At 39.5% G+C, this 15,842-nt stretch overlaps 1 protein-coding gene across 2 annotated transcripts in view; it reads right to left on the bottom strand.

The window, feature by feature from the left end:
* Positions 1 to 739: 739 nt before the first annotated feature.
* SATB1 (SATB homeobox 1) overlaps positions 740 to 15,842 on the bottom strand; it is a 98,137-nt gene continuing 83,034 nt past the window's right edge. For both annotated transcript variants that reach the window (XM_082625013.1, XM_082625012.1), the window contains exons 10-11: positions 4,893 to 5,096; positions 740 to 2,464 (exon numbers count right to left, since the gene is read on the bottom strand). In XM_082625013.1, the coding sequence (XP_082481139.1) occupies positions 1,967 to 2,464; positions 4,893 to 5,096 (702 nt within the window). In that variant the 3' untranslated portion in view covers positions 740 to 1,966. The remainder of the gene's footprint in view (positions 2,465 to 4,892; positions 5,097 to 15,842) is intronic.

Raw genomic sequence — 15,842 nt, 5'->3', positions numbered from 1 at the left:
AGGAAAACATACACCTGCTATCAAGCAGGAAATCTTAAAAAGCAGCAGCAAAAGATAAAGTGAATGTGAAAAAAAAATAACCAAAAACTGCAACACTGGCCCCAATCCTTTTCATGACCATTAGCACACCTCACTTTATATCTTGGAGTTTTACTGAGTTTCATGCTGCAAGAATTTTGAAGTGCGTGTTTCAATTCCAGGCATGTTATTCTTATTTTCTTCATGGAGGTCTTATAGTTATGACATACACAACCAAATGAGCTCAGAGTTATTAAGTTATATTCCATTTACAACTTAAAAAAAATACATTGCTTACTAAGGAGTTTTTAAACAGAAGGTCCATTTTTTCCCCTACTTATGTTACTATTAATGGCCTTTAAAAATATTCATACATCAGCTTAAAAAAAGTGTCGCCATGATGGAAGTATTGTGAAGTAAATGCAGATGAATCCATTTTAAGCACCTATCTGCTAGAGACTGAACTGATGTCTTTGTTGGCGAGTCTTTTGACCATCCTCCTATCTCTGTTTATTAATATGTTAACCAAAAACAGGTTATCGTCTTCATTGTTAAACTTAAAAAGGGAGCATGTTTGTGATTTAAATATACAGTGTTTCAAGTGACTTTTCAACTGCTCTTTTTCAATATCATCAAGGAAGTATTAACATGCATCTAATTGAGAGGGCCATCTTGGACTCTGTAAGTTACTTCACATAAGCAGACAAACCCTACCATGTCATACCATACAAACAATTTTAATTGTGTAGTTACAGTCAATAACCACTCCTAATCAGAACATTTCTGCATAAAGAAAATTGTGATACTTATAAAAACAGCCAGCTGTAACAAAATAGCTGGTGTTTTCATAGCCATAAACTCATAAAAAAGAAATAACACCTTTATACAGAAATTTTATACAGATGTAGCTTTAAAATTGATTGTAAACCAAAGGAAGACACATTGCAAACATCAATTATTTTCACATTAATTGCATAATTTTCTAAGGTGATCTATTAGTTTTATTTACCTAAGCTTATTTGCATGATAGTAAAAATTGCATACAACAATAAGAGTGAAGCTTATAGTATGAATTGCTTGGATAACATAGAGCACTTTTTATAGGCAACTGTGTAAAGCACATTTTATCTATTTAAAACTTTTAAGACACTTTGTTTTACTGCCCATCAAAATACATTTATAAATAGAAAAGAATCAGTATGGTAACAAGAGAAGCAATTTTACATTTAACGGAAACTTCCAAAAAATTAATTACAACATGATGCTGCAGGATCTACAAATAAATAATGAGGACTAAACAGTGTTTCACATTTTCTTTTCATTTTTTAAAAAATCATGTAACAATGAGAATGAAAAAAAAATACAGTGAACTTTTATTTCCAAAATAAAAACAAATTTGAATTACGGCAGTGCCATATAATACAAGGCATTTGTTGGCATATGTCATCTTTAAACTGCATTCCACAGTCTATAGTTCTTTTGTAACATACAATAGAGTAACAAACTCTTTTTTTCTTTTTTTTTTTTAAAACCAGGGGCGAGTTTCCAAAGATCAGTGTGAAGTATTACAGAAATAATTAAAGGAAGGAAATAATAATCACAGAAGTTATAATGCTTGTTTGAGGCTCCAGAATAATAATTAAAAAAAAAAATCACTGGTATCATGCTTACGGGGTACACACCTGGGTGTGTTCCATGAACACAAATTTTCATTTTTAATACCAAACAATCCGATGCTTCACCTGGGGCTGCCAAGCAGTTTGTAAAAGAGAGCAAAACGCTTAGTGCAGTCTGAATCATCCTTTCTCGACTTTCCTGTTTGTGCAAGTTTCTGAAGATTCATTGGCCAAACAATGGACAACAAGGTTTGCTGAGCGAGTACAGAGTGGACCTTCCGTGTCGTTAGTCAATTTCACTGGTGATGATGGAGGAAAAGAAGACTTTCATCTCAGTCTTTGACGTCGGCGTTAATGTCTGTGTTCCCTTCCACCGCCAGCTCGTCTTCTAGTTTCACTGAGAAAAGGGTGTTAGCATTTTTGTCTTGGACACTCTCCTCCAAATCCTTAAGCAACTCCTCTTCCTTGTACTCGGCCACGTCCACCTCCAGGCCAGAGTTGTCCTTCAGCTTGCCGTGATGTTTGAGATAGTACCGCTGGTTCTGAAAGAACTTGATGATGGTGTACTTGGGCAGGTCCAGCTGAGCGGACAGAGTCTGGATGGCCTCCTCGTCCGGGTACAGGCCCACGTCCTGGATGAAGCTCTGCAGGATGCCCAGCGCCTCCACCGAGATCTTGGTCCGCGGCCGCGCCTTCTGCCGGCTCTCGTCCTCCGCCTCGGCGGGCGCGGCCACGGTGGGCTGCCGCGGGGGTAGCCGGGGCCCGGCCGGAGGCTGCTGCACCTGCGCCTGCGCGGGGGGCGGCGCCGGCTGCGGCTGTGCCTGCGGTTGCTGCAGGGAAGAAACAAGTACAAGGTCAGCGGCGCGCTTGGCCACCGTGCACGCAGGATCGGCCACTGCGCTGCGGCCTCTCCCACTGCGCATGCGGCCTCCCAACGAGCGAGCACGTGGTCAAGGATCCCACATGCGCCTGCCTGGACCGGGACGGGGACAGGGATCCTGGGCGAAAAGGCAAGCCAGCTAAAGGGCCCACAGTACTAGGAAGAAAGTCAAAATGATCACCAGGAAGGGAGGAATTAAGAGGGCTTGGGGGGCTCCTGGGCTTCCTCGTCAGAGGTTAGGCTAGCTCACGGTGGCTGGAACTCGGCGCTCTGAAAATGTGAGCCATAAACCTCACCAGAAGGATACGCATCAGAGGCGAAGACAGCAAAGCAAATTATGTCAGTAATTGACAAAGATTTTAAATGAAGATTGGGAAGTAAGGATTTCAAAGGCATTTTCGAAAGGTGAGCTGTGGAGACTTGGGGAAGGAAACGTGTGTTTTGTCCCAGTTCATTGGATGGGTAAAACGTTGAGCAAGCATACACATACAAAGTCTTATTTTCGTTGCAAATAAAATGGGTAAGCCTCTGCTCTTCTGCAGCATAGCCCTTGTGAATCCAAAGGGTTTTTGAGATTGTCACGTGTGAATGTCCTACTACACAGTTTCAATCTAACAGACACACAGATTTCTTACCAAATTGCACTGGGCTGACACTGCAAGTTTGTTTCTTACCGAAAAGTAAAGGTTCCATCCATCCCACAACGGCTAGCAAATTGTTTTGTCTATACTAAACTCATATGTGATTAGGATTTAAATGTAGTGTATACAGACACTTTTTCATAATTAGTATCTGTATATATGCTGTAATTTCCATACACAATCATACATAACAAACGTGTGACACATGCACATAATATATACATTCCATATCCAAGGTTCTTATCAGCAAAGCAAATCAACCCGAGGAAGCCCAAAATACTAGAACGTTTGTACTGTGCCCTAAACATTTCCTTAATCCCCCTAAGAAGCAATTTTATTAAAAACGATTTACATTTTCAAACAAGTACTATTTTTTTTAACTTAACACATGTCTTTTTTGTTTCTGTTTTTGCTAAACAGTAAATTTTTCAGGCTTTCACGATTATTTTAGTGCTTGATATCCTAAGGGATTCTCTTTTTCAATTTATCTTTAATATATAGTCAAAGGTTTTTTTTTCCCTTAGTGGGTGGATAATGCTATTATTGTGTACATATGTGTGTGTGTGTGTGTGTGTGTGTATTCCTCCCCTTCCCGCGGCCCCTCCCCCCAATAGCAATACCAAGAAATAATATGCAGGTGATTCAACAAAGAGAGCATAGAGTTTTAGGACTCTGGAAGGCAATGGCATTTCCCCTGAAAGGGGATAGCTAAAGCGTCCCCTTAGATTTAACACAAATAATTTGTACAGCTCAAGTTCAATTTCAACACACTTCCTAAGCAATGGAGGCTAACAACGACCTGGACCCAGAGCTTCCCAATCTGAATTCAGTGGGGATGAATTTAGTGGATCCACTTAGTGGATGAGTGGAGACAGGTCGCGGGACGAGACAAGCTGAGCCCGAGGCTGACTCTGCCGGCACAGTGATCTTCGGCCAATGCCGCGGTTAGCATGGCCTTTGCAAGGTTGAGCATCCTGACCAAGAGAGCAGGTCTTTGCACCACCCTCTCTGTGTGTCCCTGTCTTGCTGGCATAGGTAACTTGTGCCTGCTCACCTGAGGAGCAGCACCACGCCACGGTGCAGGGGTTGGCAGGCCTGGCAAGAAAACGCCTCTAGACTCTCCTTTCCCAGGGGTCTTGGGAGAGGGGCTCTAAAGGAAAGACAGACAAACGTGACTCACCCCTAACCTGTGCTCCCTAAGGCTGTGAGGATAGAGCTACAAAGTGAAGGCAGGGCCAGGGAGTCAGAAGCCAGAAGCCAATTTAGTTTCCCTCCCCTCCTCTCTTTTGGACAGAATCCAAGGCATACAGTTGTGATCCAATAAACTTCCTGTACAGAAACAGCAGTCATGCCTTTCCTTGGGGACAGTATTGGTACTCATTAAAAAAAGAGGTGGCGTTCTAAAAATTCTGATTTTTCAAAAGCGACAACAAAATTCTTAAGCTCTCACACAACAAAACAACCCAATTCTAACACAGACAGACTTGCCAAATAAGTGTAGAAGGGGGTTCCACCGCTTTGGGGGAGGGGAGATGAGAGGAGAGGAACACAATACACATGTTGGAACACGTGTGTTCATTTCCCTTTTCTCCCCCTGAGTGAGATGGCAGTGTATTGTTATCTCTTGCTCAGAAGCCTATGTTTAGACTGGCGGAAAGAAGAGAAACGTTCGTTTCCCTGCTAAGTTTAAACCTCTATTTACCGTGTGTTATATTGAATTGGCCAAGGTAAACGAACCTGAATCTGCTCTGCGGGCACGTGGATGATGTGGGGCGGCCGGTCGCCATGGTGATGCACCGCGTTGCTCTCCTGTTCATAAATGGCATCGCGTTCAGGCTGAGGGAGACTGAGGAACCTTCGGATCATGGAGAGGTTCTCCCACAGGGTCCTGTTTTCTGGAGAAGGATCTTCTTTCCAGCGTAATAGCTCACACAGCCACCCCTTAGAGACAAGGGCATAACAGGTCAGTTCAGACTGATGGCAGGGGGAGGTGAAGGGGGGTCGGCTGACATTTTCCATTAGGAGCTAAAAAGGAAGGACCCTGTGAAGTTAACCTTTTTCACAAGCTAAAAACACTCCAGGACCTTCCCCGGTGGCGCAGTGGTTAAGAATCCGCCTGCCAACGCAGCGGACACGGGTTAGAGCCCTGGAAGATCTCACATGCCGCGGAGCAACTAAGCCCGTGCGCCACGACTACTGAGCCCATGTGCCACAACTACTGAAGCCCGCACGCCTAGAGCCCGTGCTCCACAACAAGAGAAGCCACCGCAATGAGAAGCCCGCGCACCGCAAGGAAGAGTAGCCCCTGCTCGCTGCAACTAGAGAAAGCCCATGTGCAGCAACGAAGACCCAACGCAGCTAAAAATAAATAATTAATAAAGATAAAATAAAAAATAAAAACACCCCAATCTGTTAAAAAAAATTTTTTTAACCTGTTAAGAGATAATAGCTGTGGCTATCGCGGAAGAGGGCTCTTTTTTTTTTGTATTAGAAAGGCAACTCTGTGTGAACATGTGTGTGTGTAAGTGTGCAGGAAAGGGAGAGAAAGGACGTGTGCAGTTAATGTGAGCAAGAATGTTGTCCAAGGTAAGGCACTGTATTTAGAATGAGCATTAGAAGAATTCTCCAAGACAGAACTTTGCAGAAAGACACCTCAGAGTCCTCCCTGCTGCTATGTACACACATGGTTCATCAAGTGAGCATTTTAATAGAATTCCTGGGCTAAGAGACGAGGAAATGTCCAACGAATGCCAAAACCTGAACCTCTCTGATGCCTCCTAAGGCCCAGTTTCTGATCCTCAGATTCTCAAGAACCGAGTGGTCCGACAGAGTACGCTGTCTCACATTCTCATGTCTCACATTCTCTAATCATCATCTCAAACCTTCTTTATCTTGGCCGCCACGATGGACACTAAGCAATGGGGTGGATTGCAGTGGGGTGGACAGGAAGAGGGAAGAGGTCCCACCCACACCCCCTTCACCAGCCAAGGCAACCAGCCCCAGCTGCCGTGCTGCCTGTTGTTGGCCTACAACCATACTCTTTTCTGGAGAAATGTCTTGGAGCCATCACACCTGGAGATGCCCGGATGCTTACTCTACCCCTTACTAGCCCCTTCACCCTGGGGTGGCCAGCGACTGGCTGATCCACCCTCTTGCCCCACAGTGACGACTCACTCTATCCTTTAGAGATGGCCAGAGATGGCCCTCCCCAACCTTCTCATTGCCTTTCCCCATCAATACGGACTTTACCTGAGACCACGTTCTTTCCTGACCTCTCCCTCTTTCTTGTTCTCCTGAATGCCTGCCGGGTCCTTCACCAAATCATGAGCCCCTGATTCCTTATCTTAGCCTCTGTTTTAGGGAACTCGACCTAAGACAAAGGGGTTTCTTGGAAATTCTAAGTAAATTAGTTGGATGGGAATGGAAAGAGTACAGTTTAGTATCTGATTTTTAGAACTGGCCAAAGGGAGTTGCTTTTTTGTTGTTGTTACTTCTGGGTGACATCAGAAAATGGTGTGACTTTCCTTTCCTTCTTCTCAAACTGAACCACTGGAGAAATTCTCTTCTAACTGTAATATACAGTGGGAAGAAGCAAGGCCTATTCTCCCTGAAATGGCCTATTTGAAACATTTTAAAAGGAAAGATGGAGACTGATAACACTAGCTTCCCAAGGCACACCTACCACCCAGTCAAGGGTGACAGCTGCTAAACCTCATGACATCTACCAGCCTTAACCCTAACTAAGAGGCCTTTGATTCTCCATTCAACATGTTGTTTAATTAAACAAATAATTAACCTACAGACGGTCATGTAATCATGCACTCATTTGATGCTACTGAATGCATAATTCCAGGCTAAGAGAACAGACAGTAAACTGAAGATTTACCTGAAAGAATATTAGCTCAATAAAAAATAAAAGTAACTGTGATGACAGTGTCACCGAACGTGCTTCTCTTCTAACCATGGCAGTTCTATGCTTCTTTCTGGAATCATATGGTGACATGTCACATTTTAGCTCTATTTATGTGAATAGAACATTAACTACAAAACTGTATTTGAGTATTTGAAATATTTGAGACCCACTTGCATATGGTGCCCCAGAGATGTTTATTTAGCTCTTACTGACAAATATTTGCTCTCTCGATTAAGCCATGAAAATATTTTGTATTTTCCTACATCTAAGCTATTTCTTTACACTTTACCTCTATGTTTTGATGAAGGGCAGGTTTTAGATCTGTCTTCCTGAAGGCTTGAATATTAACTATGGTTAAGATTACCCCCCCCACCCCTGTCTCCATTCTTCAGCTATAGCAATTGACAGGCCCCTATGCCTAAACACAGCAAATTGCTACAATTTTATTTACCATTCAAGAGATGTTAGAAGGTTCATCAAGAACAGACTAGTTTTTTTTCCCTTTACTTAGCTAGAATTATACTATTGCAATAAGTGCTTAACATTGAGCATGTCTTTTTTTTCTTAGCAATAAATGCTTGTAACTAAAAATTGCTAAAAGTTAAATTAAGAACGACTCGTAAGGAAATCTTCTCAGAGAAAGCTGAAGAACTCCAATAATTTTTCGAATCCTTTTAGAAACTTTTAAAAGTAACACAGAGATCAGTTAGCACTTGCATATATGTGAAAAAAAAACCAAACATGTGGATCACAGATGTTCTTTGGAAAAGAAAATCATTAGTTCTTTTAAAATGGCTAATAATGATAGTTAATTCCTAAACAATCACACTCATGCTGGTTTCACAAATATTTCAGAAAAAGAGCCCTGACTCATTCAACAAATATTTTGCTCATATTGTCACTTCTTTGTCTCTATACTTATGAGACGGATTCTTATTTTTATTAATTGCGCATGACTAACATAACATTTCCAGTAGTTTGCTATTAACCTCTGCCCTTAAATAATACTTCTAATTCCTTATCTAAAAATAATGTGATGAATTATAAATCTGAAGCATGTCTCCGCTAGCCTTTCAAGAGACGTGATGATTTTAAGAGACTGAAATCAGATGCTTCTTAGAAAAATATTTAACGGTGCGTGCAGCTGGGAACTGTTAGTTCTACAAGGGTATTCCAAAAAACAAAAATGGGGGGAGGGGCGGTGTGCTGTGCGTCGCCCTCAACAAATAACGGAAAACAGATATTCTGACAGGCTAGTTCTTTGTCAGCAGAGAAATCAACTGGCTCATTCCCAATTTACACTGGCAAAAAGAAGATCAATTTATTATAATACCACTTAAACACGTCGGAATATTCTGACACCCTCAAATCCTATCGATCGAGACTCTATTAATGATGACAGTAATCTGATCTATGCTTTGCAGAAAGTGATGAAAAAAGCCAAATGCTTTCTAATTCCCCAATACCTTTTCCTAGGTCACTTCTCCATAAGCCGTATTATTAGGGCAAATAAAGACAATGATATGTCAGAATACTGGTAATATGTAACAAATAAAAATAATGATTTCCCCATGTACTAGATTGGTTTTTTAAATGATACACGCATAGATTTACTGGGTGGAGGAGGTGAATAAGGTGCTGCACTTTGTTGCAAAATGTGAACATAATTACCTTTTAAGCCAGGTCTCTGGGACTTAAAATATCATAAGACCATAGGCGGGGGTAGGGAACTGCTCTGACAATTAAATTAGATCACAACTGTTCTGAACAGTAGAAAAGACAGGAGACTAACAGCCTTAAAATAATGAGACTGATCTATTCGCAGAAAACTAAAATGGCACAAGGAGCAACCTAAACTTTAAATGGAGTAAATTTGCAACATTACGCTGAATATAAAGAGGGCAAAAATAAACAGTAGCCACATGTAAATAAATAAGTAAAACTTTCAGGATGTTCCTACTTTTCAAACTGACAAAGTTTAATCTGACACCTTCTGTTCTAAACCCTTTGTTTCTATTCAAAATCACGCCTTGAGCTGTTGCTATCAATCACAGCACTTCCCCTATTACTTAAAAAAAACTGGCATGGACCCTGAACAAGCTGAAAATGCCATGCAGATGAATTCTGAGATAATATGTTCAAACCTGTTATAGACAACACAAATCCTGTAAAGTTATGTATTGTAAACCTACATTTATTGAGAACTAAAAGTCTTGAATCCATCTGCCACAAAGGAAATACTGTTATGTACTTTATAGGAACCGAGAACCATCTGTAAATGTCTTGCCACTGTAAGCAAGAAAATGGTGAAGATGCTAAACCTCAGACTGTATGAAATCAATAACATTCTTTGGACTGGTTTTGGTTAGGGAATCTATGAAAGACATGGAAGATCAGAGGGGGAGAAAAAGGAAAAGAGAAAATGCAGAACGACTGCCAAACCAGTACTGAAAAAAAGCAAAACAAACTCAATGACAACACAATGGCAATTTATCATGGTCCATGAAACACATGACTGTATGCTCATTTTAAAGGAAAAATTAGCAGTTCTAAACTCAATATTCTAATGATGTGCTTTACCGACAGAATCTTGTTGTACCACATTGAAATAAAAATTCTGGCACCTTCATCTCTCAGCTGCTTAATTTCCACCCAAACTCAATCTCTGATTTCCACTCCACTCTTTTTAGAACAGTTAATTCAAGTCAATTCGCTGCTTCTATCATTTTAACAGATAAGGGGTGCACAGTGATTTTTAACTGAGTCAGGAAAGCAACCTCATTTCACGAATGAATTTATTGTACCTAGGCTTCCTCACACACATAAAAAGAGAACCCTTACAAGGCCTGGTCTGTGACAGAGCTGGGAGCACGTAACACAACTAGTTTTCCAGGGGAAAAGAGACTTCAGTCTTCTCTGAGAGAAAAAAAAAAAAGTCACTTAATACAATATACAGATATGTATATATTATTGTTATGTACATATACATTTTAAGCCCAAGAGCTATAAAAAGAGAAAGAAAATGACAAATAATTCTCCCTGCAACTAAGAAGGAAAAAACATTAAAAAAAAACCAGAATGGGTAATTTGAATTCTAAAAAGCAAAACATTTCACAGTCTGTATTTATTCTCCCACCCCTTACCCTCATCTTTCATGTGTTATTTGCAGGAGTATTTTGTTCCAATCTCTGGGGCATATAGTATAATAATATATGATATTAAAAGAAATCAATCTAAATAGGGAGGTATTTGATACAAACATTCTAGTGGAAAGCATGAATTACATTTTAGCAAGTATTAGGAACAGGATTAAGTACATAATCCATTAAATAGTACTTCTCACACACAAAAATTTCAGTACTGTAAACTAAACTACACCAGGCATTTTGAATGAGTACATTTTCAACAACAACTAACTAGAGAGCTAGCAATTTATCATTCAGCAAATAATTTTCTACTTTTAAAAGAATCTGTTACTTATGCTAATGAAGACAGTTTTTAATTTGCCCACAAACATGCTAATAGAGGGCAATTTTTTTTTTTAATTTACAAAGCTATCTGAGCTCGTGGGTAATTTCATATAAATGTTCTATAAGCTGGGGGGGGGGGAAATGGGTTCTAATTGTCAGAACTACTGAATCTTTTACCTACCCCAACATAAAGGTTGAAAGATATCACAAAAGATGCAAAGTGACTAATGGTGTTTTAAACCACCCCCTGAATGTTCCAGAAGGGTTCCATTTTCACACTTTTTTGTGCTTTATGTACACTCTGCCTCAAATATAGTATTAATACATATTACTTCCTCCATGCCCCTAATGCAGAGACACACAAGGCCTGATGGGGGTACAATCCCACTTCTGGGTGTGAGGCCTGCATCCTTCCTTCCTTCACACAACTTTAAACCTTTTTTTTCAAGAACAATCATAATACTTTGAACAGTGAGAAACAAAACAGAGGCAAAGCACTACTGAAAGCATTTTCAATTATTTACTAGGTTAAAAGGGTGAAATGATACTTTAAATACATCAGATTTCATCGTCTGGGTCATTTTTTGGTGGCAAAGTGGTATTGATCTTTCCAAATGCTGAAAATTAACTATTTTCCAGAAGGTCATTATTTGATTAAAGGCATTAAAGTTGAGGGCAAAGAAGCGATGCACTTTTTTCTCCCCATTCAAATCATCATATAATTTAATAAAAACCATCCCCTCATGTCCTGTAATAAAAACGCTTATCTTAAGATATTGTTCTTTACCTAACATATTAACCTTTAAATGTTATGAAGTTCTTGAGGAGAAAAACCTTTGCTAAAGCAGATTATTCTATAACATAATGAGAGGTCCCTGCCATTAACATTAATAAAGATACATGTTCTCTATGGAATTAGCAGGAAATACATGAATCTTCCTTTCCAGTTTACTAATATCTACTTTGTGTAAAGAGAATTTCAGCAGGCACTACAAGTAACTTTTTCCTGCTAAGTTAACATTGGTTGGATTCAAGAAAACATGGGAAATAAATTTGAATAGAGGCGCAGCAATAAATGCATTTGCCATTCGAAAAGTAGCATATTATACTCACTTTATTCAAAGATGGGTTTTAAAAAGAAACATACTTAAATGGAAAATATGTATATGTGTGTGTATCCCCAAATATATTTTATTTTCAAGGTGTGGTTTCTGATGCTTGTATTTTTGCTGGGGGAAAAAAAACCCAATCATACTAGTTTTTTAAATTATTACTATTTTAAACGTCTAAACTGTTACTGTTTTAAACTCTCTCCAGACTCTATAGTTTATTTAAGGGACTCAATATCTTAGCCAAAAATCTGTGGGTTTCCATACTGTGGTAGTAATAGGACATAAAATGGCTACCCATGAATTTCTCACTTGAGTAAATTTTTGCCACTTTGTCTTTAAGAGGTTAAGTGCATCTAGCAGAGTTTCTGGAGGTTTGGCATTTGTGAAAAGAAATGTTTCTACAATCTAGGGGAAGCTCACATTAAAATTTACTGAATTTAGAAGGAATATTCAGAATCACTGGTAAATGATTTTTATTTTTCAATTTTGCTTAAAATTTAACCAAGCCAAAAAAAAAAAAAAAAAAAGACATCATTTGTTTCCTGTGGTTTGATTGTTCACCTCTTTTTTACCTTCTCAAAGCCACTGACTTTAGGGAACACATAAATATGGTGTTTTCTTTTCCTATAGATTGTTTGGTGCGTAACAAGATTATCAGATGGCCAGGGTAGATAAAAACATAAAAATGGTTCTCACTTAAGACTGTCAGGGAAGTTTTAAAGAATATTTTCAAGAAGAATCTGAGAAGGAGTAAAAGGAGGACTGAAGATAAAACTATGAAATTCTAGACAACATATTAAACTAGCTGGCAAGAAGATAATCTCTTAATTTGACTGAAACAGAGGATTTCCAAAGAAAGCCTTCATTTTACTTTTAAAAAAGTATATTTGGAAGATATCTAATTTAAAGATTATTTTTTCATAGGCTTCAAAGCTGCTTTCAGGATGGTTTCTTCAAAGTTTAAATGAAACAAATAAAAATCTGGCTTACATGTCCAATACCTGAATACAGACTTTGAAAAAGAATTTGTTTTTCCCTCTCAATCCAGGATTTTTTGTTGTTGTTGTTTTTGCGGTACGCAGGCCTCTCACTGTTGTGGCCTCTCCCATTGCGGAGCACAGGCTCCGGACGCACAGGCTCAGCGGCCATGGCTCACGGGCCCAGCCGCTCCACGGCATGTGGGATCTTCCCGGACTGGGGCATGAACCCATGTCCCCTGCATCGGCAGGCAGACTCTCAACCACTGCGCCACCAGCGAAGCCCCAGGATGTACTTTTGACATTACGTAAGTTTCAGTGATATGGTTTGGCTCTTGTTGAACATTTATACTCTCTGTCTTAAAAATCTTAAGGGAGGGGAGGGATAAATTAGGAGTTTGAGATTAACATGCACACACTCCTATATACAAAATAGATAACCAACAAGGACCTACTGTATAGCACAGGGAACTCTACTTAATATCTTGTAATAACCTATAAGGGAAAAGAATCTGAAAAAAGAATAGATATATAGATATTAAACTGAATCACTCTGCTGTACACTTGAAACACAACATTGTAAATTAACTATACTTCAGTTTAAAAAAATCCAAAGAAATAAAAAATAAAATACCACATCTGTTTAACAAAAAAATCTTAAGTTCTTATTCTCTCCTCACTCTTCATAGCAAGTGTCATTAAAAGACAGAAAACACCGTATCCCCAAGGTTCATGCTGTAACACTTGCATCGATTTTCACCTCTGTTTCTACCATAAAGAATCGTCTTCTCCTTTCCATTCTACCCACCACTGACTTGTCAGCGCTGGGGTACATTTTCCTTGAATGATGCTCTTAGGTACCAAACACTCTTTTTAATTATGTCCAATGGACAATTATCTTAATTTCTGAACAAAACAGCCTTTAAGTAATCACTCCTTTTCCTAACTTAGGGGAAAGTGTATACCAATGACGACTAGAGTTTTGGGGAAGAATGAGAAGACAAGGGTTATCATAGAGAGTTGTGATCCCTACAAGAAGCAAATAAATACGATGCTTGACTTGGCCTGTGGAACTTCCTGACAGGTAAATACACAGGTTTAATTAAGCTTTCTTGAATCCCCTTCGTCCTCTTTGAGATGCCCTTGGAAAAGGGAGGCTGGGATGAAAACCACTGCTGTGGTCTTTGCTTTCAAACTACCCAAAGTTATCCTACTGCTCAAAATGACCTTCAAAGCTTCCCAAGACAGAGAAAAAGGTCACCCTCCCTAGAGGTCACTGAAGGTTCCTTCAATCACACTTAGGTCCTAATTCATCGGACCATTTGTTAACTGTTGCCCACTTCCCCACATTCCACTCTATACTGTTCTCTCGAACAGGAAAGCGCTGTCCCCTTTTTTTCTGCCCACCCGAATACTAACGGTCCTTCCAGCTACTCTCAACCACCTCAGTATACCAGTCCAGGGTTACATCCTGTTATAGGCATTTACGTATGCAACCTTGAGCAAATTACCTCTCTGAGCCCCAGATCTTCCTCTACAAAGTGCAGATAATAATGGTACTCATCTCACAAGACTGTGGCTGGTACAAATGAAATAGGATACGTTTAGCCCAGTGTCTGGTCCGTGATAACTACAAAAAGGTCTGATGGACTTAACCAAAAGCATTTCCCTTAAATGGCTCACAGTACATCTGGGAAGAGGCGACATTCAAAAATAACTACTAGAGCAAAGCAGTATGCAGTGAAGGTCAGTGAGGGGCAGACGTCCAGTGGGAAACAAGAGGAGAGGAAGAAGAGATCCACTGGGGTGGTCAAGGAAGTCTTTGCTGATGTAGAGTCATGTTGGTTTGGCTTTTAAGAATGGGCAGTATTTCGAGTGGGAAGAATAATTTAAAAAAAAAGATGAATTAGCAATATGCTAGGAAAAATAGACTAGTTGCTTTGAAATCCATTCTTTCGTCATTGCTTTTTACCATACTTTCTTGAGGATGCAACTTAATTACTGTGACTTCATCTTCTCTTTAAAATGTACTTCTAATATCTATTTGTTAAGAAAGCCTGGATTTTCATTTTAACACCTATTCTACTACTGACTAGCCCTGTAACCTTGGTCAAGTTCCTTGAGTTCTCTAGACCTGAATTTTCTCCTCTGTAAAGTGGGGGTAATGTTACCACCACTCACAGTGTTACTTAAATATACCTCAATAGGGAATTAAAAAGTGGGTATAGCATATGAATGAATGAAAGGCATATATATGCACACACACGTGTATGCACGTATATGTGTATACATACATATGTATACGTACATGCATACACACATACACGTATGTGTGTATGCAAAGAACAAAATCAGGTTATCGCTAGTTAATTAGGATTATGGTTATTTATGTTTTTTCCTCCTTTATGCTTGCATTAAAAATTTTTTTCTAGATTGGCTAGTACTGTTTTTTAATTAAAAAAAAACATAACAAACGGCTTCAATTAAAAAATATGATTTTTCTTCTTTGCTTCCTCCATAAGCGAACAATCATGAATTCCTGTCAATTCTACTCCTTCAGAAGGCGTCTTGAATTTGTTCCTTCTTTTCCATTCCTACTGCTCTGGTTCAGGCCCTCAGCATTTCTTCCACGAACTAAGGCTGATGGGTTTCTTTATTCCAATCCACCCCCATCTCTGTTACCTGAGTTACATTTATCATAAACAAATGTCAATGCAAAGAGCCCCCTGAACAGCATACTCTACACTTTCCTTCACCCAAGGGGCTTGGAGACGCTTTAAGGCTCACACTTGAATGAGTGAGTGTAAAAATATAGCAAAAGATTTCCTGCAACACTGAAGCAGCAGTAAGCTGGGGGGGATCAGAGGAAAACAGAAAAATGGCACAGTCTGGGACATTTAGTTAGTGGCAAAAAACTGTATACACCTCTACAATTCCTGAGGGCATTGTGTATTGCAGCAAAGTCCAACAACTTACATTCATAATAATGTTGCATTTCAAAGGAATAAGATTCAAAGCGAGCTGGGCCTAGTAGGTGTAAGAGGCAGAGAAGCACTATTAAAGGCTTCTATCAAAGGCAAATACATTAGACTGTTTAAAGCAGAAGCTTTCTGGGAAACTTACCTTTTCCCAAATCCCTTGACCCCAATAAATATGTGCTCTTATACTGTAATATTATGAAGCAAATTTCTTATCATGTTGCATTCTTAAGTCAC

Source organism: Mesoplodon mirus (assembly GCF_964341445.2).
Source record: "Mesoplodon mirus genome assembly, chromosome: 6".
NCBI classification, from domain to species: Eukaryota; Metazoa; Chordata; class Mammalia; order Artiodactyla; family Ziphiidae; genus Mesoplodon; species Mesoplodon mirus.
The sequence above is the reverse complement of the archived record's forward strand: the minus strand, read 5'-3'. Positions and strand labels throughout refer to the sequence as shown.